At 46.9% G+C, this 25,160-nt stretch overlaps 1 protein-coding gene across 3 annotated transcripts in view; it reads left to right on the forward strand.

Moving 5' to 3' along the window:
* The window catches only part of RAD51B (RAD51 paralog B), an 802,721-nt gene that overhangs the window by 673,374 nt on the left and 104,187 nt on the right, over window positions 1-25,160 (forward strand). The window contains exon 11 of one of the 3 annotated variants that reach the window (XM_011994254.1): window positions 11,755-12,509. The exons of the other annotated variants lie outside the window; for them this stretch is intronic. Within the exon in view, the coding sequence (XP_011849644.1) occupies window positions 11,755-11,771 (17 nt within the window). The 3' untranslated portion in view covers window positions 11,772-12,509. Of the gene's footprint in view, window positions 1-11,754; window positions 12,510-25,160 lie in introns of those variants that run through there. 3 annotated transcript variants of the gene reach the window in all.

Here is a 25,160-nt window from a genome sequence, read left to right on the forward strand (position 1 = left end):
GACTAGTGAGTGAGAAGGAAGAGCTGTTGAGATTTATTTAAGAATATAAAGAAGATTGGGGAAGGTGTGTAATGAAAAGAGGAATGGAAATAAAATCCCTCTCTCAGCTAAAGAAAATTGTGTTCCCACCATGGGACCCAGCTACCTTTCCTCCTTCCACCAGTCTTTGGAGTTACTTCCTTTTCCCAAAAAACAGCATCAGCAGAAGCAAGAGGAACTTCCTTTGAGGAACCCTGACCAAGCAAGTGGGAAGATATTCCCTCTTCATTAACCTCCAAGGTCTTCTCTGTCCCCTGCAAGGATCCCTTGTCCCTATCCCTGATCCTTGTCTTTCTGCAGCCCCTACCCCCAGGTCTTGTGAAGCCCAGACTCTTGACTAAGAAGTCCCAAATAACTTTCAAACTAAGATTTTAGAACACAAGTGAAGGACTCGGTTTGGATCAAGTTTTTGCCAATTGTATTCTCAGTGCCCAAAGCTCTTTATTGGAAGTTATTCACAAATCTTCATGATTGTTTTTGGAAGACTAGTCATGTGTGGTTTTGCCCTATTTCACATGAGTCAGAGAAATTGTGCTTTTTATGAATTCATGCATCAACCAGAGCATTAGGGGGAAGATTGAATTGTGACAGGATGCTTTACCATTTATTCATGAGATACCATTACCTTTGTAACTCATCAGATGGCTAAAACCCAAACCCAAACCATCTGCATTCAAATTTCAGTCTGCCCGTATTATTTTTAGTGGACATGAGTCTAGGAGTGAAGGAGAGGCTAGTCTAAATGTCTGTGTTTCCTTGCCCTTTCCTGAGCTCTGAGTATGTCAAAGGTGATTAAATCATGGTCAAACTTTGTCCTGTGACTGACACTTTTATCTAGTGACTAAAACTGCAACATTTCCCTAGGAGCCTATGATAGTGTTTGCAAATCTGCTACTGTGGGATTCTAGTCAGTTCCTCCGTTCCTCCAGAGCACCTCCAGATCCCTGCCCATTCTATTTAGAATCAGAGGTTTAAGTCTATTGCTATTGGCTGTCCTCTGGGGCCCAGAAACCTATATGGGGTTTGTCCAGCCTCTCATCCCAACACCATCATCCAAACCCCACAGTCATTACCAATCTAACAGCTTGAAAGTTGATACAAAGATGAAGCAGAAGCCAGTTTGGCTTTCTCCCAGTTCTCTATGCCCCTCCGGAGTTAATCAACAACCACCTATCTTTGTGTCAATAACATAAGCCTCTCTAACTAGAACACCTGGTGAAAAGCCGGAGGAAAGCTTAAAATGAAGCAAATTTTGCAGTGATTATTCTGACCATCACTGTTTAAGCTGGACTCAGGATCTCCAGACAAAAACTGCTTGCTAAACCCAACCAACTAGCTGGATGAACCTATACCTCTCAGTGCTCCTTAAGCCACTTTGGGTTTTGCTAATATTTTTCATGCCCACACCTCAACTCCAAATCTGTAAACTTTAAGCATCAACTCCCCATTTCAAGCACACGGGGTTTAGTGAGATGGCCTGAGTTCATCTCGCTGGTAGAATTCTTTAGTGGCATCTCCCCATCCCTTTCCCACCCTCAAAGCCCATCCTGATGGTGTGGTCACAGCACTGGAGAAACCATAGACCTTCTTAACTGGGATTACCAACACCTTCTCTTAGTACCTATTCACATGGCCTTGGATGTTGGGTGACTGCCTGTTCAGGGAAAGTGGGGAGGGTGAGAGGGATTGAAAAGGCAGAGGGCACATGGACACTAGTTCCTTGCTATATTGGTCTGCTCAGGCTGCATAGAGAATACCACAGACTGCATGGCTTAAAGATCAGAAATGTATTTTCTCACAGTTCTGGAGGCTGGAAGTCCACGATCCAGGCTCCAGCAGGTTTGATTTCTCTGGAGACCTCTCCCCTTGGCTTGCACGTGGACATCATCTCTCTGTGTCCTCACATGGCTTGTTCTCTGTGTGTGAGCTCCTAGTATCTCATCCACTTCTTATAAAGACACTAGTTCTATTGGATTAGAACCTTATCTTCTTGCTTCTTATTTTCTTATTTTCTGTATGTCCATTGTATGTTTTTTGGTTTGAGGTCACCATGAGGCTAGGTCGTATTTATGACCTTGTTTAACCTTAATTACATCCTTTTATTTTATTTTCGGTTGCTGATCATGATGTGCAATTCATTACCTTTTTTTTGAGATAAGTCTCGCTCTGTTGCCCAGGCTGGAGTGCAGTGGCATAATCTTGACTCACTGTAGTCTTCACCTCCCAGGTTCAAGCAATTCTCCTGCCTTAGCCTCATGAGTAGCTGGGACTACAAGCACGTGCCACCACACCTGGCTAATTTTAGTATTTTTAGTAGAGACGGGGCTTCGCCATGTTAGCCAGGCTGGCCTTGAACTCCTGACCACAGGTAATCTGCCCAACTGGACCTCCCAAAGTGCTGGATTACAGGTGTGAGCCACCATGCCTGGCCATTATTACCTTCTTTTAAAGGCCCTATCTCCAAATACAATCTCATTGGAGGTTAGCACTTCACATAGGAATTTTGAGGGGACACAGCTCAACACCTACCATAACTGTTTTCCTCACAGAACATCCCTTATCCTCTGATCTTGCCCTTCTTATCTGATTGGGAAAAAAGTAGATACTGGCCAAGAAATTCAAGTATGACTGTGCAGTTTGAGAATTGCTAAGCTAGGTAGGGATGGTGCATGAGATAGAATGAAAAGGTGGATGGATGGATGCATGAATGGATGGTTATTACATGGAAAGACGAATGAATAAATGACTTTGGCAGTGTGTTGATGGCACCAGGACAGAAATTACATTCTGTTTCTTTAGGGTTTGTCTTTTTTTTTTTTTTTTTTTTAAATAGTACAGGGGTTACAAACTCAAATGTCCATGCTAGACAGGTAAAAAGAGTTGCAAAAAGAGGCCAGGTGCAATAATAGGCGGTTGTAGGGACTGACAGATTAGAGAGAGCCGACCGTATTTAAATGGGCAGCAGTTACTAACAAAGACTCTCATTTTGACCAAACTTGAGTCAGGCTCCTCTGAGTCGTCTTTCTGACTAGGCCCCAATCTTGGGCTCTATCCTTGGCTTGCTTAGTCCAGTTTTAGCAAGAATCCTGCTAAGTCAATTGATTGAAAATTCCCCACCCTTGGTATTTGATCACCCTCGGTACCTAATCATATTCCTCAGCCCCCACCTCTAATATCCTATCACCCTTGCCTGCCTTCAGTAAGAATCCTGCCATGTCAGCTTAGCCAGAATCCCCCTAGCCTTGGTGTTTCTTCTTAGTAATTTTTCATCCACTGACATTCACCCTGCTCTTTGGCTATAAATTACCACTTTTCCTTGTTGTATTCGGTGTTGAGCCCATCTCTCTCTACGGCTGCAAAACGCCATTGCAGTGTTCCTTCTTGAATAAAGTCTTACTTAAAGCCTTTAACAAACTGTCATGAAAAATTTCTCTTTCACAATCTCAGCTCCAGCCAATTGTTATCTTGTGGGATGCTGGCCTCATGTTGCCAGAACGTCTGATTTTACAAGTTTTCAGATAAATTTTTTCTTTATTTTTGTTTTATTTATTTATTTTTTGAGATGGAGTTTCGCTCTTGTTGCCCAAGCCAGAGTGCAATGGCACAATCTCAGCTCACTGCAACCTCCGCCTCCCAGGTTCAAGCAATTCTTCTGCCTCAGTCTCCCAAGTAGCTGGGATTACAGGTGCATGCCACCACGCCTGGCCTTTTTTTTTTTTTTTTTTTTTTTTTTTGTATTAATTTTTTCTTTAAATACATCTTGAAATTCAAAAATTATAAAATACTCTATAAGTCAAATGAATGCTTTTATAGTCCGAATGCACCCTGGAGGCTGCCAGATTTCCACTCTTGGGAGGCATCTGTAATGTTATCACATGAGGATATAGATGCTTGTGAGTTCGGGCTCATGAGTAGACTGCCTGGGTTCCTGCTGCAATCCACCACTTACTAGCTTTGTGATCTCAGGCAATTATGCACATAATTCTTACAGTTATTGTAAGGTTAAAATTATTCAATGCATGTAAGTACCTAGAACAATGCCTGCTGCCTAGTAAGAAAGCAGTAACTGTGAGCTGGTATTATTAGCTAGTATCATGAAACCTCTTGGTTCCCAATAATACCATTTCTGTAAAATGGGGGAAACCCATTTGCCTTTTTTACCCCCTAAAGGCTTGTTGTGCATGTAAAAGAAGAACAAGTGTGAAAGAGCTTGAAAAAGTGGACACATTAGTAAGAAATACACCAGGCATTTCTATGTTCCTATTCCCACAGATGAGGCACAGCCTTTCCCAGTGCAGGGCTGGGACTCTGTAGGAAGAGGAAAATAGCAGTAACTAGAACCAGACCTTTCTTCTTTTCAGGTTCATTTGTTGTTTTGTTGTTCTTAGCATTTGGTGAGTTTTTCTTTTTCTTTCTTTTTTCATTATGAAAAATTTCAACATTCAGAAAAACAAAGAAAATAGTATAACGAACACTCAAATGCCCTTATCTAGATTTCCTAATTATTAACATTTGGCAGATGTGCTTCACTTGGTGAGTTTTCCTGGCAATTATATGCGAATGGAACACACAGAGATGTGGTAGGGAAGTGGGGAGAACTGCAGAATAAAGATACAGACTGGGAGGCTGAGAGCTGTAACTGCCTCAGCCACTACTTATTTTTTAAACATGTAAGATCCAATCAAGTGTGGAGGGTTGCCTTTTGGATAGGACCCTGGAGAAGGGACTTTTCTGCAGAATGGTTTGTTATGAGAATACATTGTTACCACCTTAAAGGAAGTAATGTAAATGAGATAACAGAAATCATTTTATTATTTATGTGATTTTAATTTATTTTTAAAGTATCAATTTTTTGCAAAGAGAATATATTCATGTATTGCTTATGTCATTGAAAATTAAAAATTTCTAGAGAGACTTTCAGTGTGAAAATGTCTCTGCCATGAAGAACTCAGGGGTTGACACTTGTGGATCTGAGAGAAGTCTGATAAAATCAGTGATTTAAAAAATATTGGTCACTAAAAATGAAAGGTTTTAAAGGCAGAAACACTCTGATTCAAGGAAAGTATATGCTAATGATAAGTGATTCGTTTCTGGTAGATTACTGAAAAGATTCTCTAAGACATATTGCCCCATTTCTCAACATCAACTATTACTGCATTTAAATGCTACCTCTTCTCTCTGGAAAGGATGTCTTAACAACATGAAAGCAACTAAACTTTGCTTTAAAATTCTATTATTCAGACTCCTCATTAATTTAAGCTGACACTCCTTCTCAATTGGGGCAAATCATCAAAGCTTTATTGTATTGAGAACCTTGAATTCAGCAACAAAGAGCGTGGGGTATGGAGGGAAAACGTTGGGAGGGGAAGGGTGGAGAGCTCCCAAGGCCAAAAGAAGGGAGGGGTAGGGAGGAACACTGCAGGAAGGACAGCAGAGAGAAAGATGGACCATGGAGAGGCCAAGGGGAGAGCAGGGAGTTAGAAAAAGACTGAGATAAGCAATGGGAGGCCTCCTCAGAGGGGCCTTACACTGTCAAACTGCCCCTGGAGCCTCTGCTCATCAACATAGTAGAAGCAAAACCAGCCTACAACTTTGTAGTCACAATTTTTTCTCCAGAGTTAAGGATAAAAAGGGAACTAGGAGATAAGGAAAAGGAAAACATTCGCTTTCTTCCTACATTCAGGTGCCTCTCCAATCTTCTTCCTGTGGCACCTGCCCAGCAGCCAGTCCTGCCAGTAAGCCCACTCCACAGACCCTGAGGCCTGGAGCCCCAGCCCTGGTCATGGATTAGTGCCTGGCCAAGTTGCACCCCCACCTCAGGCCCCCAGCAGTGCTCCCTCTCTTCCTTTCTGTTGTGATTGACTCTGAGATATATGATGTGGGATGTACTAGGTGCAACGCATCGTGCTCATTATTGAGGCATAAAGTAAGAAAGGATCTTTTGAAATGTGAGGACATCATCCACAAACTGTCATTGACCATCTACGATTTATAACTAGAATGTAATAAGATTTGTAAGATGAACTTTAAAGCCTAAAAGAAAACTGAGTTTTTTCAATGTGTAAATCTAATAAATATTAATTTCAAAAACCAGAGTAGCCCCAGTTGGTCTTTTCTCTGCATCAAAACAATCCTCAAGGATGCATGAAAGCCCCATGGACACTGTGGAGCAGACAGCTCCTAGTGTCCAGAAACCCATCTTAGTCCACGTCGGGGGGCACTGCAAGAATTCAGTCCTCAGCCCTACCACCTTCCAGCTCTGGGCCCTCAGAGAACACCCATAGCCTTCCCGAGTCCCAGTTCCCCAGTTTGTAAAATGGGAATAGAAATAATCTGCCTAATTTTCATGCCAGGGGGCCTGTGAAGATGACAGGGTAGATAAATGGATGGTTTTCCAGCCTTCATGGAAGGCCTGAGCCTGAGTTTATGACCTCCTCTCCAGTTTTAAGACATAAATCAGATCATGCCATTCCTCTGCTCAAAACTCTCAAGTAACCCTTTTTCACTCAGACTGAAAGCAGAGTCCTTCCACAGGCTTAGAAAGCCCTACCCATTCCAGCGGCACCTGCTTCCCCGCCTCTCATGGCTCCTGGCTCGCTCACCTGTTGCAGACACACTGCCTCCTAGCTGACCCCTGTCACAGGCATTCTTTCACCTTAGGGCCTTTGCACTTCTGAACCCTTTGCTGGAACCCTTTTCCCCAGAGTACCATAGCTGACTCCCTCACCTCCTTTCCTCACATAATGGATGGCTCCCTCACCTTTAAATTTTTGCTAAAATATCACCTTCTCTGTGAGACTGACCCACTTAAAATTGCAGCCAGCTCTGCTTACCCCCATCCTGCTCTTCTTATATTTTCCCAAAGCACTTATCTCCATACAAGGTAATAAATAATCAATAGCTCAAAATGTTTACCCTTCGTTCTGTGTCTTCTCTGTTACCATATAAGCCCTGGAGGGCAGGCATCTTTGATTTCTTCACTGAGTTTTTTCTTAAGCACCTAGAGCAGTGTCAGGTATATTAATGACCTAGAATAAATAGGTTGGATCTTTCTGAGGAGTCCAGAATGTAACATCAGTAAAAGAAGGACTGCTACAACTAAAGGGATTTGTGAGCTCAAAATCCCTCCTGCTATCTCTCCATGAGCAAGTGCAAAAACTGCTGACATTTGTTCTCATGTGTGAAACCAGTTTTGAAGTTACAAATTGCTACTTGATGTCAGGGCCAAGGGCCTACACAATAGCTTGCACATAGCAGGTGCCCGGTGGTACAGATTATAAGGGGAAGGGAAGTATCATTTGTTGAGCAGCTACCAAATGATAGGCAGTGTCTGTGCCTAGTGAGCTACAGAAGTGATTTCATGAAACTGTCAACCCTTCTACCATTGTCTCTCCAGTACCTCGTACCAAGCCTGGCATGTATTAGGTACTCAGTAAATGCCTGCTTATTTCCCCAACAACCCTCTGAGGCAGGTACCGTTATTCCCATCTTGGAAGGGCCCAAGGTTCAGATTTAGGTAGCTTGCTTAATGTCATACAGCTCGTGAGTATCAGAGCCAGGATTTAAATTCTTCTCAGACAAGCTGCAGCCTCTCTGATTCTTTGAGAGAATGTACATTAGACCATCCCTCCGAGCTTCCCTGAAGCAGAGCTGTCTCCCAGCAACCCCAGAGATGAGGAGAGGGGTCTCTTTCTCCACCTGGACTCACTTCCTCCCTTTGTGCATTTGGCTCACCTGGAGGGGTCTCCTGCTACCTTTTGATTAATGGGTCTGCCCTTCCCATCTCCCCTGGCTGAATGACCCCAGAGTTACCAGCAGTTCATCTTGAATCATAAATCAAGTTCTCAAAGACATTGCAGCTTTGTGCTCAAAATCTCACTAGAATTCAAATTATTTGTGAAAGGCATTTGCTTATGAGTAGAATGATGGATTCATCAAGTCTCTCCTTTTAAGAAAAATCTGGATGGTATCTGCTGGTGTCTCCCTGTCCCCTCCAAGAAAAAAACAGCCCTAGTTAGTCAATTTCATGTAGTTAGAATTCCCCCAAGGACCTCATACTCGGCTTCTACCCTGGCCATACTAAAGAACAGCCCTAGTTATGTTGCCATTTTACATAGAGAGAAATCATTTGCAACTTGCACATTCGTTGTGCTTCCCATATACCCATGATTAGCTCGAATTTTATTTTTTAGCCATTGCTGAAGTGTCACGCACCAGCTATTTACACTGTATAGGGACAAAACAACCTAATGTACGTCCCAGACCTATTTTATAGAAGCCAAGAGGCAGCCTCTGAGTCTCCGGTTCCCAGAACTCTAGCTCTGGGAGAAAGCATCTCCATAAATCTCCCGATGCTTTATGCCAGGTTAGAATTTCTCTTGGGAACTTTTGAGTTTGTGTAAGAGTTGCCTTTAAAGGAAATTGATGAACTATAGATGTCAGGCGGGTTTTCATTTTCTGTGTGTTTTTTATTTCATCTAGAACAAACAGTGGCCTTTAGAATTGGATTCTTTTCAGAGACTCTCTCTATAGGTTTCATGTTCAAAGGCTCCAGGTTAGAGGAGCTCAGGGTTTAGCTGAGTGTCAGAAATGACCAATTCTGACTGGATGCTGTGGCTCACGCCTGTAATCCCAACACTGGGAAGCCCAGGCAGGTGGATCACTTGAGGTCAGGAGTTCGAGACCAGCCTGGCCAACATGGTGAAACCCCGTCTCTACTAAAAATACAAAAAAAAATTATCTGGGCATGGTGGCACGTGCCTGTATTCCCAGCTACTTGGGAGACTGAGGCAGGAGAATCCCTTGAACCTGGGAGGCAGAGGTTGTAGTGAGCTGAGGTCACACCATTGCACTCCAGCCTGGGTAACAGAGTGAGACTCCATCTTAAAAAAACAAAACAAAACAAAAAACAAACAAAAAAAACACCACAGAAATGACCAATTTCACCAGTGCTGCTCTATTAGCAAAAGGTTGGGAGTAGTTCTTCAGTTGTATGACTATCCTGTGTACTGGAGGACATTTGTACTTCCAGCCTCATCCAGAAAATGTCAGGAGCACTCCCTGAGTCACTGAAACAGCCAGAGGTGCCTGGGCAATATTCCAAGCATCCCTGGGTGAAAACACCAGCAAGGCTATCTCTGAAAGATGGTGAACTGGGGCAACACCACTAAGTTTCACCATCAGTGAGGGGTCAGTCCAGATGGGCGCGTTCTTCCCACTGTAACCTGCTTCCTATTCTTGTTGCCTTTGATGATCTTTGTTTGCCTGCAAGTCGGGTTTGTTACAACATTTGTTTTCATCTCTGATTCCTGCCATATAAAAATGGGGGCAATGGGAAGGAGAAAGGAAATACTGAAATTTTCTCTCGGCCTATAGCCTCCCAAGAAGGGTCGTGTTCTCTGGAATGACTTTTAACACTTTATCCAGTTAATGATCGGGAGAGTTTGCTAGATGTAGGTTCCCAAGCCTAGCAAGCAGAGTATGGGGTAAGAGATAGAAACAGGGGCAGAAAAAAAGTGGATCCATCAGGACCCAGACATTGAGGTGCAACCAGTGGGTCTTCTCCACCTCCACAACTCATCGGTTCTAACTTGCTTGTAGATTCCTGAGTACCACTCATCCACCCTACAAGGCATGGTGGGTTTTCTCTGATTTCTAGAAATGTCAGCATTCTCTGCAAGGTGAACGGCCAGAGTCAGGATCTTCTAGTCGGGCAGGGATGATATAACTCCCTGGGCCCAGGAACCATCCAGAGAGGCTGTCAGATGAATCAGCATCTATTCATGCCCTGCCTTGCTTCTCTTGGGCATGACTGCCTCGCGTGCCAACGCCCAGGCTTACAGGTCAACTATTCCAACCCTGCATCCTGCCCGCCCCGCTTGCTGGGGAGTGCTCTCCATAGCTCTCAGCGCATCCTGTTTGTTCAGACCCCTTTGTCTTCCACTGGCGCAATCGAGAGAGAGGATTCCTCCGAGCCCCTTTGCTTTCGGCTTTGAAATCAGATCCTGGCACACCTGATTACACTCAATAGCTGGAAATGGTAAGGATGTCCGATGGCAGAGAGCTCTTGTTTTAAGCTCTGCATGCCAGGAAGGCAGGGGGCTGGGTCTCCTCAGGGCTACGCTGGAGGGGGCAGGATGCTCTAGCGGAGGAAGCAAACAGTGTTAACTTGAAGGGAAATGCACTGGGAAAGGAACTCGGAGCATGGGCAGCCAAGCCGCGTAGAAGCAGTGACTGAGGACACACTGTGGGGCTCAGACCCCTTCCTCTCTGCTCATACGCCCCTAGATGGGAAACATTCAGTTCCTGCCCAAGGGAACCAGGAGGGCCAAACCTGTCTGTCCTGCTTTTTCTGTAGAAGTGTCAGCTCTGAGGCCTTGACTAGGTGGAATAAATAGTGATTTACCCCTTTAACCACAGTGAAAAACCCATCAAGCATTTGGATATGAAGGGCAGCCCCTGTGTTCTCAAGGGACCCTCAGCCTCAGACACTGCCTCTTTTCAAGCCGAGATGCTGCCCTAACACGCAAGTCCAGTGACTCTAAGAGTCATTATGAAAATTTCACACAAACCAAAGGGCACAAAGAGCATCCGTGTACCCAAACCCAGCTTAAGAAATGAAATGTTACTGATGCAATTAAAGCCGCCTTTGTCCTTTTGGTCCCATCCTTCCATCCTGGCTTCCCCTAGCAGTAACCACTCAGTCATTGACAAGCAGTGTCTCATATGTTCCGGTGATATGTGCATCCCTCTTTGGAATTACTTAACCTTTTTGAACCTCAGTGTATTCATCGGTAAAAGGGGGCTACTGACAGGATGAAGGAAAATGATTTATGACAAATATTTGGCTGTTGTTCCTATGAAAAGGAAAAAGTCAGCAGAAGAAAATCGGTCAAATGTAAGACCCTTTCCAGCCTGGCCCCAAGTTGCCCCGACAGCCTCATCTCCTCTCTGCAGCAGTGTTCCCCAGATATGCCACCTGTGTCCATGCTTCTGGGCCAGTGTGGATGAGGTGCTTACTTGCCTGCAATGCTGGTCTCCTGTCACTGTCTTCCTTTAACACTGGACTCCACCGTCCCCACCTCTGACAGGACCCAGAGGCAATGACTCCTTGGTGCTCCCATGGCCTGATACCTCTGTCTGAGCACTTGCCGTATGGCTGTGATGTTCCTGGTGTGTCTGCCTGGCTTTTTCACTGAGATGCTTATGCAGCAAGGCAGGGACGGGGTCTTCTCCAGCCAGTGGCCTGGCCCATTGCCTTCTGGCACGTGGCAGGACCATATGCAGTGAATGAATGAATTCCATTAAGAACATTCGTGAGTCACAGGAGGAGGTCAAAATATCAACATTAACAGGAGCTTGGAAGAAGTTGATTTCCACCCTCATGAATGACTTCAAGGGTTTAGGTGCGTGAGTGAATGACAGTTCCATCAACAGACTACAACTTTCTGCCCTGGTTAACGCAGGGTATCTGCATGTCCCCAGTTCTCCCTAGGGGCAGTTTTCTCTTTGAAGTTCCAAATCTTCTCTGTTCTAGAAGCACAAAACTACAGGTTCTCTCTCAACTCTTCAAATGAAGTTGGAACAAATAGAATGGGGACATGAACTTTTTTCCCCATAACTTCAATAAACAACAGTTTTAGCCCAGTAGGTTTTATGCAAGCCTTCCATCTTTTTCTAGGTATCTTGACACTTGTATTCTTTTTCTTCTTGCAGCCTGTGGAAATTCCTAGAGACAGAGAAATGTGCAAACCTGTTCATCTTGCTGAGAAAAATCCACTTTACCACCACAGAAACAAAATATTGGGAAAGAGTCTTGTGGTGAGACACCCATTGTTCTCTGGTAAAACATTTGGTTGCTACTGTGTAGACTCAGCTTTAGTCATGGAATTCTAGAGGATGTGTCTCAGAAGTGGGATCAAGAACAAGCCCACAGTAATCTGCACCACAAGCTGATTTGATACCATGGCACTGACAATGGGCACACAGGTCTACCAGGAAGGGAACGGGAAATGGGAACGAGAGCAGGGGTTGGGTTGTGTTCGTGGAACACACAGGTTTTTTTTTTTTTTAAACTTTCTCTTTCTAAAACATTTCATTGTTATGGAGGTGAAATTTATATAAGATGAAATTAACCTTTTTAAAGTAAACAATTCCATGGCAACTAGATATCATGATGTGCAACCAGCATCTCTGTCTACTTCCAAATGTTTTCATCACCCCAAAAGCAAGACCCATAACCGCTATTCAAGCGTTCCCATCTCCCCTCCTCCCAGCTCCTGGAAACCCACCAACCTACTGTGTCGCTATGGATTTACCTATTCTGGATATTTCATATCAATGGAATCATATAGTATGTGACCTTTTGTGTCTGTCTTCTTTCACTAGTGTGTTTTCAAGCTTCCTCCATGGTGTAGCATGCACCAGTACTTCATTCCTTTTTATGGCTGAATAATACTCCATTGTCAGGATATACTGCACTTTGCTCATTCATTCATCCATCAGTGGTCATTTGGGCTGGTTCCACCCTTCAACTATTGTGAATATTGTGCTGCTATGAACTTGCATACACATGTATTTATTTGAATACCTATTTTCAATTTTTTTAAGGTATGTACCTAGGAGTGGATTTACTAGTCATATGGTGATTCTATGTTTAACTTTTTGAAGAACTGCAATTCTGTTCTCCACATGGCTGAACCATTTTGTATTTCCATCAGCAATATAGGAGCACAGGTCAGATTTTTTGGGAGTCACATTTTAAAGTGGCACAAGACCCTTCTAGAGGGCTCTGTTCCATGCACACAAAACTCGTAGTCTCCACTTGAAGACACAAATTTTGCACAAACATGCAGGCAGAGAAAGGAGAGAAAGTGGACCCTCAGCAGACAAGCTGAAAGATCGTTCAGAGAAGCAATGGGCTTCACCCATCGTCTTGCTGCACTCTCCATACCTAAGCAAGGCACAGACTGGAGATTCCACTGGCTACTTTGTCTTATTTTCACTTCTTTCCAGTTAGTCCCCACTACTCTACCCTTTCCACAGGACTGTAGGGTTATGGTGACTTTCCTGCACCTAGCCAGGTTCCAGTGGTGGGGGACTCTGTGAATATATGATCTAGTGTTCAGAGCTCCCAGATTTGTGCAGACTGAACTCTACACATGCTACTTGTCAACATCTGTGAGCCAGAAATAGGAGGAACACCTTTAAAAAGAAACCTACAAACACAAAGTGATTCATAGACACTGTTGAAGGGCAAAGCAGGGCCACCACCAGAGCCCCATGCAATTAGACTCATCAGAGGGAAAGGGCATAACACTGGCTTTTTTCTTAAAGCCACCTGGAAGGAGCTGAGACCTGTACTAAATTTATATACAAGTATTATTTGATTGGAAGAACAAAAAACACATTGTGTCTTCCCTTGCAGTCTAGTAGCTTAACTGTCCGCAAATTTTGGAGGAAAGACCTTCCTGACAGGGGACTGGGAACCCCTGGGCAATGTCTTTCCTATGAGACAAGGATGTTTATGGTTGAATAAGGGGCTGAAGGAGGAAATAGACAACAGGGGTCAGAGAGCGAGGCCAGAGGAGGCCTTTGAGAAAAGAGAGGAGTTATGCCCCCTTTTCAGTGAGTGTGGGGCCTCTGGAGGTTGGCAAGAAGAGGAGAAGGTGAAGGTTTTGAGCACTGAGAGGATGATGTTTCTGATGGGGCTTTGCCAGAAGGGGGCTCATCACATGTGAATTTTTGCACTCATAAGCCTAAGGGGCACAATGGGGGTTTTTTTTGTTTTTTTTTTTTTTAAAAAAGAGCCTTGGTCTGTCACCCAGGCTGGAGTGCAGTGGCGCGATCTTGGCTCACTGCAAGCTCTGCCTCCTGGGTTCACGCCATTCTCCTGCCTCAGCCTCCCGAGTAGCTGGGACTACAGGCGCCCGCCACCACGCCCAGCTAATTTTTTGTATTTTTAGTAGAGACAGGGTTTCACCATGTTAGCCAGGATGGTCTCGATCTCCTGACCTCGTGATCCATCTGCCTCGGCCTCCCAAAGGGCTGGGATTGCAGGCGTGAGCCACCGCGCCCAGCCCACAGTGGGTTTTGAAATCCCAACATATCCAACTAAGAACAGGAAGCCCTGGGACTCAGCACAGGCTTGAGTCCCCCATTGGATGCAGTAGGTGCCTGTTTCTCACTAAGTGGAAAGAACTTGTTTTCACTCCCTGCCAATGAGTAAAGAATGAAGAGCTAGATTTTTCCTTGAAGGTGGTGGATCATGACCCCTCCTTGAGGCTACGCAGAGAAGCAGTGATGTTACCATGGAGAGGAGTGAGCCCCTCACCCACCCAGGTGAGAGGTCTTATCCTGACTTTTTAGTCACAATCCAATGAGATATTTTGCAGAGTTAGTGGATGCAGTAGGTTAAATGGTGGCTCCAAAAGAGATACGTCCATGTCCCTACCCCTAGAACATGTAAATATGGCCTGATTTGTACAAAGGGTCTTTGCAGAGGTAATTAAGGATGTTGCGATGAGATCATCCTGGACTACCCAGGTGGGTCCTAAATCTAATGACAAGGGTCCCGATAAGAGACACAGAGGGGGAAAGTCACGAGGAGGAGGGGGCAGTGTGACCATGGAGGCAGAGACTGGAGTTAAGCAGCCCCAAGCCAAGGCACACCTGGAGCCACTGGAAGCTGGAAGAGGCGAGGAAGAGGTCTCCCTGAGAGCCTTCAGAGGGAGCCTGGCCCTGCAGACACCTTGATGTGGGGCTTCTGGCTGCCAGGACTGTGGAGAATACATTTCTGTGGTTTTAGGCCACCCTGTTCGTGACACTTTGTTGCTGCAGCCCTAGAAAACTAATGCAGTGGGGTCGCCCAGAGAGATGAAATGACTGGAGAGAGAGAGAGAGAATGTGGTCATCTAGAAAACTGAGTTCAGCCCCCGGACCTGCTGCTGGGGTCTGAGGTGAACTTTCCTAAACATTGTGCTGTGGAGTCTCTTTCCTCTTGCGTTCCTCATACGTTAACTTCTCATGGCAGAGATTGGGGCTCATGGTTCACCTGAGGATACTACTAAGGACCAGGGAGGTTTTATCAGATCCTCACATCTATTTGAAATAGTGGCAATAATAATGACCACGCTCTATAGAATGCTTAACATGTGTTAGATAGGTCACATACATTATCTCATTTAATCCTCAAAACAATCCTATATGGTTGCTATTCTCATCCCCATCTTACAGATGAGGAAACTGAAGCTCTGGGAGGTCATGTAATCTGCTCAAGGTCATTTAGCAAATGCTGGTGGAGCCAGACCTTGACCCAGGTTTGCCTGTGCTTGAGCCACAGCATTACAAAAGGCTCAAGCCCCACAGAGGTAGTCGGGCGCATCCTGTAGCACCCAGCTGTCGGATGAGAAAGGATGTATTTATTTATGTATGTCTTTTAATAGCAGCACTGGCATTAGAGTTTCTTTGTCAGTAAGGGTTGGAGTGATGGGTTGATTGAGATGAAGGTTGCTGAGATGACCTGGTGGGTCCTGCTACCAGCAGATGGATGTCAAAACATTTGCATTGAGGGGGAGATAAAGTCAAAACTGGGACAAATCAACTTTCTCTCAGCTCCAGGGCTCTGAGGTCCTTTCTTGGCTCTCAGCCCTGTCAGGAAAAGAGGAGAACCCCCTGCCACATGGTCTCTCTGGTGTGAGAAGCTGACAGTCCACTGCTGAGCTTTCCCTGCTTTGCCACAAACAGAGGGCACCTCCCCACACAACTTCCTCTCCTGCTGGAATGGGAAGAGAGGACACTGGCTATTAAGAAAAGCTCTGATGAGCTCCTGTCCTGGGGCAAACTCTGTTTCTGGAGTCCCCTCTTATAGGGCTAAACCCAGGTGGGCTCTGACTGTTGGGGGTCCCCGTGCCTCTCACAGTCATGTTTTCAGAGTTTTGGGAGATCTGGGTTGGTTTCCCTCTTGCCATGGTTCATGCTGGCGTGTGGCCAGCATGGCAGCGTCTCCCCTGCCCTCCCAGATTTCAGGTTGGAGGGAGTTCAGTTTCAGAGAGACAATCCACAGGCCTGCAGATTTCCTCCCATGCAGACCTCAGTGCAAGATAAAGTCAGGCAAGGCTGTGCCACAGCACAACAGCATAATAAATCCCCCTCTGGCCTCCTCCCAGACTTATTGTTCTATTGCAGTTGTTTTGAGTATGATCAAAAGGAAGGAAGAGACTGTGCTATCAGACTGAGGAAGAAGGATGCTCTCCTGACCGCTCCTGTTGCCCTTGGCCACCCTTATTTTAAATATGAGGAAACCAAAGGGCAACGTGCAGCCTAACCCCATCCACATCATGAGGAGCGACGAGCTGCAGCCCAGGCCCCATGGACCTTTGGTGAGGCAGCAACCCCTGTGCAAACTCACTGACAGCTACCTTGAATGTCCAGCCCTGTCCTTTTACACACCATGGGGGGCTGGAAGGCCCAAGCACAGGGTCAGCAGCACTTTGGGGCCGGAGCCGGAAGTAGACCCTGGAGCAGCTAAGGTAGCTGTTGTTAACCCTTTGGACTGAGAACTAAGGCTGTAAGGCCACAACTGTTGGAAATAATGGGCCAGAACAGGAACTCCCCAAGCTCAACTGGCTCGGTGCCCACTTCTCCAGATAGTGAATGGCTCAAGTTCTTTGGAAATGTTGTCAATGTCAGGGCTTTGGCCTTGCCTATGTCCAGCCCAGGTTCGGGCACAAGCATGGGGTGGGGTGTGACATCGGCCACCACCGCTGGATTCCTGCAAGGAACTAGAGCAGAAAGCAGCGACTTGCCTTAGGCTTCAAAGGTAGAAAAGGCGGGGCTGGGTGTTCCTCTTCACAGACTTGTAGACTCACACAGTCCTCTGCCCTCACGGAGGGACATCTGCCCTGCCCAACGCCCAGATGCTGATTCGCCAGGTGCCTGGCTGCCGCAGCCTGGTCACCTTTGTCTGGGCTGGAAGGCCACGTCTGAGCCATCAAAGGAGCCTCAATGGGAGAGGACGTCAATGTGCTTCCTCAACCAGAAAGGTGGTTTGAGTTTGGCCAAAGCAGCCCAACCAAATAAGTAAAAAGCCTGTCAATGGAAAGATGGGGGCTGCTGGGAGATCACACGACAACAAAATGAGAACCATTATCAGTCTCATCCCAGCCTGAAGGAGGGAGAGCCTTTGAAGCCACAGACAGGCTGAACAGAACTTTCCACCTGAGAGACGCTGGAGATGGGAGGTCAGGCTGCACTCAGCCCCCACGAAAACTGATCAAAGCCTGCTGCAGAAGGGAGGGGGCGCACAGCTGCAGCTCCAACTCCCCCCACGGGCCGCCCGGGACTTTCTGAAGGCAACGGGGCTGCCTTTGCAGGGGCCTGTGGGAAAACCCAACACAGATGCACATTGCAGCCAAACCCCCGAGCACTGCTGGGAGAGGGAAAAATAAACCCCTCAATAGTCCTGAAAAGAAAAGGGAAGGAATCAAAGCACACAAAAAATGCAAAGACCACCCACCTGATGAGCGCCTACCTTTCGGAAACAAATAACTCCTGGCTTCCAAGGCGCACTTCTAAAAGAACAGACGGACTGAACACTCTGCCTCAAAGCTGCGTGCACCAGGGGATTTGTGGGAAGCCATGGCCCCTTCTAAGCGTTGGAAGCTTAATTTAAAGTGTCTTGGCCTCTGTGGTGCCTATTCAAGGGCTCCCTTGCATCCGCTCTCCTCCCTGGGAACCCGGGAGACAAGAATCCTCATTTAGAAAAGGACAGGATCCTGTGTGAACTCCTTTATCGTGGTTCTCTCAGACAGGACAGCCATATCTGCCAGGGAACATTCTAGGGGACATCTTTCAGGCTAGATCCAGGGTGATATGGGCCCCTGTGAGGACACCTTGGAAGGCTGTGTTGGTTCTGCCTGGACTGGTCCCTCTGGGACAGCCTCAGCCTACCCTGCCTGGCCTCACCGCTCCTCCCTCTGGCCTGAAGCCTCCTTTGGAGGACTGACACTTCATGGAGACTGCAGTTTGATCTTTTCTGAAGTGGAGACAACAAAGCAAAGCCACTTCCACTGCGTGCTCTCTCAAAAGAATAGGAAAGCTCTTCTCTCCTCCTTGGGAATGGGTTTGAAGGGAGGGTGGAGTGTGCAATGATGGGGAGGCCGTGCAGGTATTTTGGTGGAGGAGGGTGTGTATGGAGGAAATGAGCTGCCCAGAAGCACAGGAGAAATTGACATGAGAACATTTCAGAAGCACTGGTTTAACTGGCTGACATTCTTTCCAAAATGGATGGACAAGCCTTTAGGAGTAGACAGAGGGCCTCAGGGAGGAGAAACAGAGCTGAGGAAGAGGCATCTCCCTTCCCCCTCCTCCGGAGGCTGATGCTAGAGAGAAGGCAGCAAGGCCTCACCGAGTGCCTACCCACCACTCACTAGATTTCTATCTTTTTATTACCTTACCCTGGGAGATAAATGGGGTTATCTCCATTTTACAGGTGACAGAGATTCAGAGAGGTGAGGAGAGGCTCTCCAAGGACTCCTTTGGAAGTGTCAGCTGGAATTCAACCCTCAGGCAGCCTGGCTCCAAAGTTCACAACCTTTCCTACTCATTTCAGCCCTGCCCTGCCTCTCAGGGCTAAGAAGATGTGAGTAGATGTTCCATAAGTATGTATTAAATTGAACTGAACTCAGCAGCTGAACACACACAGGCCTCTTCCACCCTGACCAAGAGGATTCCTTTGAGGGTCTGGGGTATGGAAAGAAATTCTCTGAGGCGCTAAATAAAATCCTGCTCTGAGGTACAAGGAGGACTTTTTTGAAATTAATAGCTAATAAAATTTATTCAGACCCCAAAAGGAAAAACGGAAAGGAATTGGAACCATTTTAAAAACAGAGTCGGTAGATAATAAAACTTCACGCTGGTGTTGTTGTCTTTCATCAAGAAGCACAAAGTGCTCACAGGCTTTAATTACATCTTCATCCCTACGGCCCCTTCTGAAGTTGGTAGATGCACGTTAATAGTACCTTTCATTTTAAGCATGGACACATTCCAGACCTGAAGCTTTAGCAATTCTCCCCAAGGCAAGCGGAGTGCAGAGCTGGATCAGGGCGCAGTGACTCTCCACACCAGCATTCCATGCCACCTCCGGTTGTATTTCCTCACTCCGCAGCTGAAACCAAGGACTTCATTGATGTATTTAGGGGGAGGGGGGTCTGAAGGTCTAGGAAAGAAGGTGGGCAGAACCAAGGAATTAGGCCTCCACTTTGGCCTGCACACCATATAAATCCCCTCTTTGTTCACCCATACGTACATTCTTTAATTTAGGCATGTGTTCATTTGTGTACATCAATGAGTTTGCTCATAGTCACAAGGGTGCCGAAGCCTGAGCTGGACCACTCACTTTACGTAATGCCACAGCAGACATTCAGTGCCTCTGATCATGAAGACTGGAGAAAGGTGTCTGGGCTGGGCCTGTCCTTGACGCTCAGGAGGGAAACTCTCCCAGTGGACCCTGGGGTTGGGATGTAGAGGCTAAGACAGCTAGAGATGGGAAAGGGAACTTAAACTGCAAGGGAGTAATCCTTTTTTTTTTTTTTTTTTTTTTGCTAGTTCATTTTCATTCATTTATTTCCTGGCTTAAAAAGTAATTAATAGTAGTAATCACATATGGCTTTTTAATGGCTCTCCATTGCCAAATACTATTTAAGCACAAATTTCTTCACTAGACACTGGAGCCCAGTGTCCACACTTGATGGTGTGGCTCCATCTGGGACCCCAGTCTCATTTCTTGTTCTTAATTTCTGCACAGTTATTCCTAATTTGTGAACTGCAGACCAGCAAAAGGCCAGGGCATTTCAGCAAGGGGTCCATAACTCTTAATACCACACCAAACATGGGCAGCAGCTGAAATCCATAATATGTAAAACTCAGGCAAATTTGAAAGGCTGTCAAATTCCTAGCAGCTCTTTGTCATTACGTGTTTTCTTGGGTACAAAGTTTAACAACTGTTACAAGAAGGGGCCTGCATTGTGATAACGGTTTTCAACCTGGGATCCAAGGAACCCTTCAGAGATACCCTGAAGTATAGATGGGGGAGCACAAGGATGGAGCAGGAGCAGATGGAGATACCCCATCCCCGCACACACACAGCTAACTCATCCGTGTAACCAGAGAGAGACTGTTTTGATCAGTTTTGTACACTGGGCTTTCTAGTAAGATTTTATTTGAAGAAAGGACTCTGCCACAGAGGTGAGTGGGGTAGAGTTTGCAAGCAATGGCTACAGACGAAGTACATGTATTTCTAGCCAGTCCCTTGCACAGTTCAGTGGGGCACAGTGAGAAATCTGTCAGTCGCCCTTCTGTCCAGATCCACACAGTAAGAACTCTGGGTTTGTTAGTGTCTTAGATGCATGAAGTCCCATCTGACTCTTAGAAATAGCAAGTGAGCTTGTAGATTAGCCAATCTTTTTTTTTTTTTTTTCTGAGATGGAGTCTCACTCTGTCGCCCAGGCTGGAGGGCAGTGGCATGAACTCGGCTCTCTGCAACCTCTACCTCCCTGGTTCAAGCAATTCCCCTGCCTCAACCTCCCTAGTAGCTGGGATTACAGGCACGCACCACCATGCCTGGCTAATTTTTTTGTATTTTTAATGGAGATGGGGTTTCACCATGTTGGCCAGACTGGTCTCGAACTCCCAACCTCAGGAGATCCGCCCACCTCAGTCTCCCAAAGTGCTGGGATTACAGGCGTGAGCCACGGCGCCCAGCCAGATTAACCAATCATTGTCAATGCAAAGACAGTATCCACTTTGCATATGTACTGCTGAAGGAATCATTAGAACATTCACTGCTGCTGAGGGTCAGGTGGGGAATTCTTTCTATACCAGCTTTTCTTGTGGGCCAAAATTCCTAGAGGGATAGTGGCCACTTGGGGTCTATTTTTTTCTCCTTCAGTTTCTACCTAAATTTGTCTTTGCTTATGTGGCTGGGGCCTGCCACTCAGACTTTCAGGACACAGTGTGCCCCCAGGCAGCCCGGACCTAGAACAATTGTAGTAATAAGAGGTGACAAAGCAGGACCTTGAGACAGAACTTCCAGAAATTCTTTGGCTGAGCCTCCGTCCTCCCAGCCAGGTTTCAGACAGGGCGACACATAAAGAAATCTCCGAACAATCCAGAGCAGTGCACGTTAGCGAGCGAAGCTCAGGCAGGAGATGGGAAGGAATGCCTTTGTCTCTGCTTTCCACACTGCCACCCATAGCTCATTCTCAAAAGCCACCTCCCCAACACTCAGGCTCGGGGTAAATGCTACAAAACGGGGTGGAAACCTCTCATGATGACCTCCTCTGTGTTGCATGAACGCCTGTTAAAGGCGAAGGAAAACAATGGCAAACAGACCCAGGCCTGTCACAGCTGTGCTGGGGCCAGCTGGGATGTGCCTGTGTGTGCGCGTGCGTGTGCGCATGCATGTGTGCGTGCACGCCGGTGCACACGTGGGGATATAAATATCCTTGGCTCCCCAGCTCCTGTGTGCTGGATCGTGCTGAGTGGGCACAAAGTTCTGCGTGTGTCCGAGGCGGGGAGGGGCAGCACCAGCATGCCTAGGCACTCTTGTTTATATATGGAAAGGCAGGTGGGGAGACAAAGGAGAAGGTTTGGGAACGGCTGTGTGCCCATGTATGTATCGGCAAATCTCACTGTTGATGTGTCTTGGGGGAAATTGAGGGAAATTTTGTGCTTGGGTATGTGTGCACGCATGGCAGGTGCCCACACTCAAGTGTGCAGAGGGGGAAGCTGAAAGAAAGTTTCGAGATTCTGTGAACATTCTCAGTTAGAAAAAAATTTGGCAACTCCCCATACCACAGGTGGGTACACAGTCAATGCTTGTGAAGTTCATTTCCTGTACTAGTTACCAGCCCTTGTTTATACAGGACACAAGATGTGATCGGTAGCAAAAGCTCTAGGTCTCCGGGGTGAATTGCGGGAGAGTGTGTAGGTGGAGAGGGTCGGGAGGGAGTGTGGGCATCACTGCCCAGGTCCCCTTGAAGTACAAAGGAAATCAATTTTCAACATTAATCCATAATTCCACCCATATATGTTCAGAGGGAAGAGAAAGCAGACTTCTAATTTTAGAATGACACCCTCCTTCAGTTGCTCCAGTGCTGTTTTAGCACCCAGTCTGCTCGGGCCAGTGGCAGCTCGGGTGTCCTCATGTGTGTTTATGGGTTTGAAATGCATCTGGCTTGTTCTGCTTTGAGCTTTAGTTTGTGAGCCCAGCCCCAGGAAGTGTTTATGAGCTTTTTCACTTTGCTTTATTCTGGCTCGGCTTTGTTTGGTAGCACAGAAGGGTAGAGTTTGACATAAATACTGTGTTCTTTGTGTGAGGGCTTCAGATTGCAGAGGGTCCTGGGACTGGCATTCCATAGGAAAGCTGAGGAGTTTGACCCACCCCGTGATCACACACCTGTAAGCGAACATTCTGCACACCTCCATATGGGAAGAAACCGAACTCTGTAAACAAACTCCTGGGCACGTGACCTCCTCCGAGTCTACTTGCCAGTTCGTTCATCCAAGTGGTGACCAGCTCACAATAGACACTCAGTGACTGCTAATTAACTCAGTGACTGCTAATTAACCATGGAATATTCCATTCCACTGCATTACCAAAGTGCCAGCGTCACTCCTCAGCATAGCTCAGGACCCTATCCAATCAGCTGTCCCGAACACCCACTTCGGTCCACGGTTCACGTTCATGTCATAGTCCTGAGCCCCTGCTCTTCCGCCAGTCTCGACCCAAGGAAGCAGTGGCGGAAATCTCCTGGCTGTTGGGTTCCATGGAGCAGAGAGCCTGAACCCACCTGGAAACCAAGTCTAGACAAAACAGAGCTTTGAGGTTTACACCCACAACCTTTGTGCCGTCAGAAGCAGAGGGTGCCAGGGGATCCACTGGAGGCTCCCTGGGAAGCAGAAGCCAGAGGTGCCGTGCTATTTCTCCATCTGGCCAAGGGCTTAACCCTGCTGAAGACTATTTCTGAGTGGAGTCCCCATGATGAGGGGACCCAAAGATGCTAATGGGGTTGTTTCCCAGGCTTTGTTCTGGTCCAGTGCAGGGCTCCGGTTGTTGATGGTGATGGAAGTTTGCTTTATACTTGGTCTGCTCGGTTGGAGTCCTCTGCCACCCTCTGGCAATTCACAACCTCTAGTCACTTGGAGACCTCTGAACAATAGCAGGACTCTAAAGACTGGGACCCATGGCTCCTCGGTGAATTCTGAAACTGCTTTGAGGTGCTGCCTAAAGTTCAAGGAGAAGCTTACCAAGGAAAGTGGACTTGGGGACAGCAATGGAAACAGAGACAGTGAGGTACAGGCCACTTGCTATCCTTTGTAGGAACTTTCAGCTCCTGTTAGCTAGAGACCTTTGCAGAGTCAACATTCTATGCGAACCAGTGTGGCACCCTGCTGGTCTATGACTCTGTTCAAGGCCCAGACATAACCAGCCCTTCATGGGCTTCCAGACCAATGAGATTGCAGCCTGGAGTGACATCCTACCTTGGCTGGAAGGGTCTCCCCACCCAGGCCTGGTCCTGCAGGAAATGGTTCCCATGGGGAGAACTCCTACTGCTCCAGGGCAGCAACTTCCTTGGTGTCATCAGTTTACCTGCCAGTCTCATCTCTGGGAGGGTACCAGTTTCTCTGGCTTCCCTGCCTGTACCCAGAATGATCCCAACACTTATTTCGCCCCTGAAAGCCTTGGAAGGATGCCCGCTAACATTTCTAGTGAATAGCATTTCCATTGGAGGCCCTTCACCCAGGGTTCCCTACAAAGGGGTTTGCTTTTAGGGAAGGGCAAGGTGACCTTGCTTTGTCCTCCTGAAGCACCACATGTGCCTCTCCATCACTGTGCCTGTCACACAATCACAATCCTCCCCTTCCTGTCTCTGCCCTGCTAGCCTAGAAGCGCCTGAAGGCAAGAGCTGTCTTAGAGGCACACTGGGAAAATAGGGGGCCCTGGGTCCTGATGGAGTGAGGGCCCGGCTAGGGCCAGAGGGCCTGGGCTCACCAGCCACTGGGCCTGGATAAATATGGTTTTCAAGGGGTGAGTGTAGTCTGGCCTATCTGATTCTCATCCCCACTCCCTGAGAGTGCTATTGAAAACGAAGGCACACTACCCTGAGCCCTTCACTGGCTTGTCAAGTGGTGGTGTGGCACACATAAGGGAGCACTGCTATGTGAAAGCTCCCCAGCTCCCTTCATTACGGTCATCCCACGGACACAGGACCATGCTGTGACTCAGAGGCTCAGCTCTTCCTAGCCGTGCTATTCCCTAAGTGAACTTCAGTGAGTTGCTTTATCTCAGTGACTGTGTTTCATCTGTGAAACGGGAGTGTCGGATTGTCAGGGCAAGACCTTGGAACCTTCACTGAGTGGCATGGTCGTGGGCATTCCTTCTTATTGTCATTGCTTAAATAAGCACGAAGATACTTTCCTGAAGAATGATGTTTGGAAGGAAGGAACCTAGACTTTGGTATGCGGTGGGGATGGAGTAAATCCTAAATCCATTCCTTGTTAACAGGCTTGTAAGTGGAATTCTTGCCTAGCAAGATTTAGGATAGTTCTCTAGCTCAGGAGTCGGCAAACGTTTACTGTAAAGGGGCAGAGAGTGACTATTTTTGGCCTTGCAGGCCACAGGGTCTCTACCACAACTGCGAGGCAGCCATGGACAATACATAAACAAATAGACATGGCCTTGTTCCGGAGGACTTTATTTACATCGGGCTGCAGGCCGGATTTGACCAGTCAGCCATGGTTTGCTTACCCCTGCTTTAGCTTATGGGGGGTGCCCAGCAAGCACTTGGGAAATTAATTTGTTGAAGATAGGTGAGTAGAGGCCTCTGCTAGTCCTGTGCCTTGGTTTTAGCTGTGTTTACACAGGACCAGGTTCTGTGTTCTTGCCACTGAGTCACAGCTGCAAGACCCTCACCTCCTGCTAGCCCCACTCCCCCAGCTTTGAGTGATCCCAGGTTCCTTCAAGCCCACTGCTGAGTGGGGAGCAGTTTCTGTGCCTTCCAGGGTCTGTCTCCCACACTGCCACTCCCTATCCAGGGCCTTTTCCCTCCATCCTGAGTTTG

Source organism: Mandrillus leucophaeus, unplaced genomic scaffold (assembly GCF_000951045.1).
Source record: "Mandrillus leucophaeus isolate KB7577 unplaced genomic scaffold, Mleu.le_1.0 Scaffold448, whole genome shotgun sequence".
NCBI lineage: Eukaryota > Metazoa > Chordata > Mammalia > Primates > Cercopithecidae > Mandrillus > Mandrillus leucophaeus.